Genomic DNA, 713 nt, shown 5'->3' on the forward strand with positions numbered 1-713 from the left:
GAGCCGTCGCCGTCGCGGACGTCGAAACGCCGGGAAATCAATCAAAGACGCATGCACAAACAAAGACGAGCGGCAAGCCGTTAACCTCGCTGCAAATGGCAGTCGAAGAGGCTAAGAAGCGCAATAGGAAGCTTCCCCACGTAGCTCCGCATGGCTCACCTACTGATGCCAGCCAGATCGCCCAGATTTCGAGTGACCGAGATGACGCGCTCTCAATCTCGACGTTTGATAAGTCACATGGTAAGATCTCACCGCCCGACAGTCCAATAAGTAAGATAAAGGCGCCGATATTGCTTTTGACGAATGGTAATAGCTCGGACGGTTTCTCGATCGTCCAGAACAAGAAGAAGCGCAGCCGAGCTGAATTTGATTTCACGGCTCTGCTTACAAAACGGCAACCACAGCCGCTCAATGGCATAGCCACTACGAATCACTTTCAGGCGCTTCAGACAATGGAGGTCGAAATTGTGGTTAAGGACGCCACTGCTGACAAGCGGCACGGCGCGCGCAAGCAGATTGTACCCGTAAATGTGAAGCGACCCGACGCAATAAACACCTCATCTGAGTCGGCTTTCTTCATTGAAAAGCACCACACTAGGAAAAAGAAGGCGGCAAAGGTAACGTCGATTCTCGAGGTAACTGAGTCAATGATTACCGACGAGAACACGGCACAGCTTGACACGCTGCCTGACAAGTTTGCTGAGGCAGATGAA

The 713-nt window shown here is 51.9% G+C and overlaps 1 protein-coding gene across 1 annotated transcript in view; it reads left to right on the top strand.

The window, feature by feature from the left end:
• Positions 1 to 95: 95 nt before the first annotated feature.
• PHALS_06752 (uncharacterized protein) overlaps positions 96 to 713 on the top strand; it is a gene marked incomplete at both ends in the record, with an annotated part of 678 nt that continues 60 nt past the window's right edge. The window contains one exon of the mRNA XM_024720097.1: positions 96 to 713. This exon is cut by the window's right edge and continues 60 nt beyond it. Within this exon, the coding sequence (XP_024585331.1) occupies positions 96 to 713 (618 nt within the window).

The sequence above is a fragment of the Plasmopara halstedii genome (genome assembly GCF_900000015.1).
Source record: "Plasmopara halstedii genome assembly, contig: Scaffold_3060, whole genome shotgun sequence".
Taxonomy (NCBI): Eukaryota; Oomycota; class Peronosporomycetes; order Peronosporales; family Peronosporaceae; genus Plasmopara; species Plasmopara halstedii.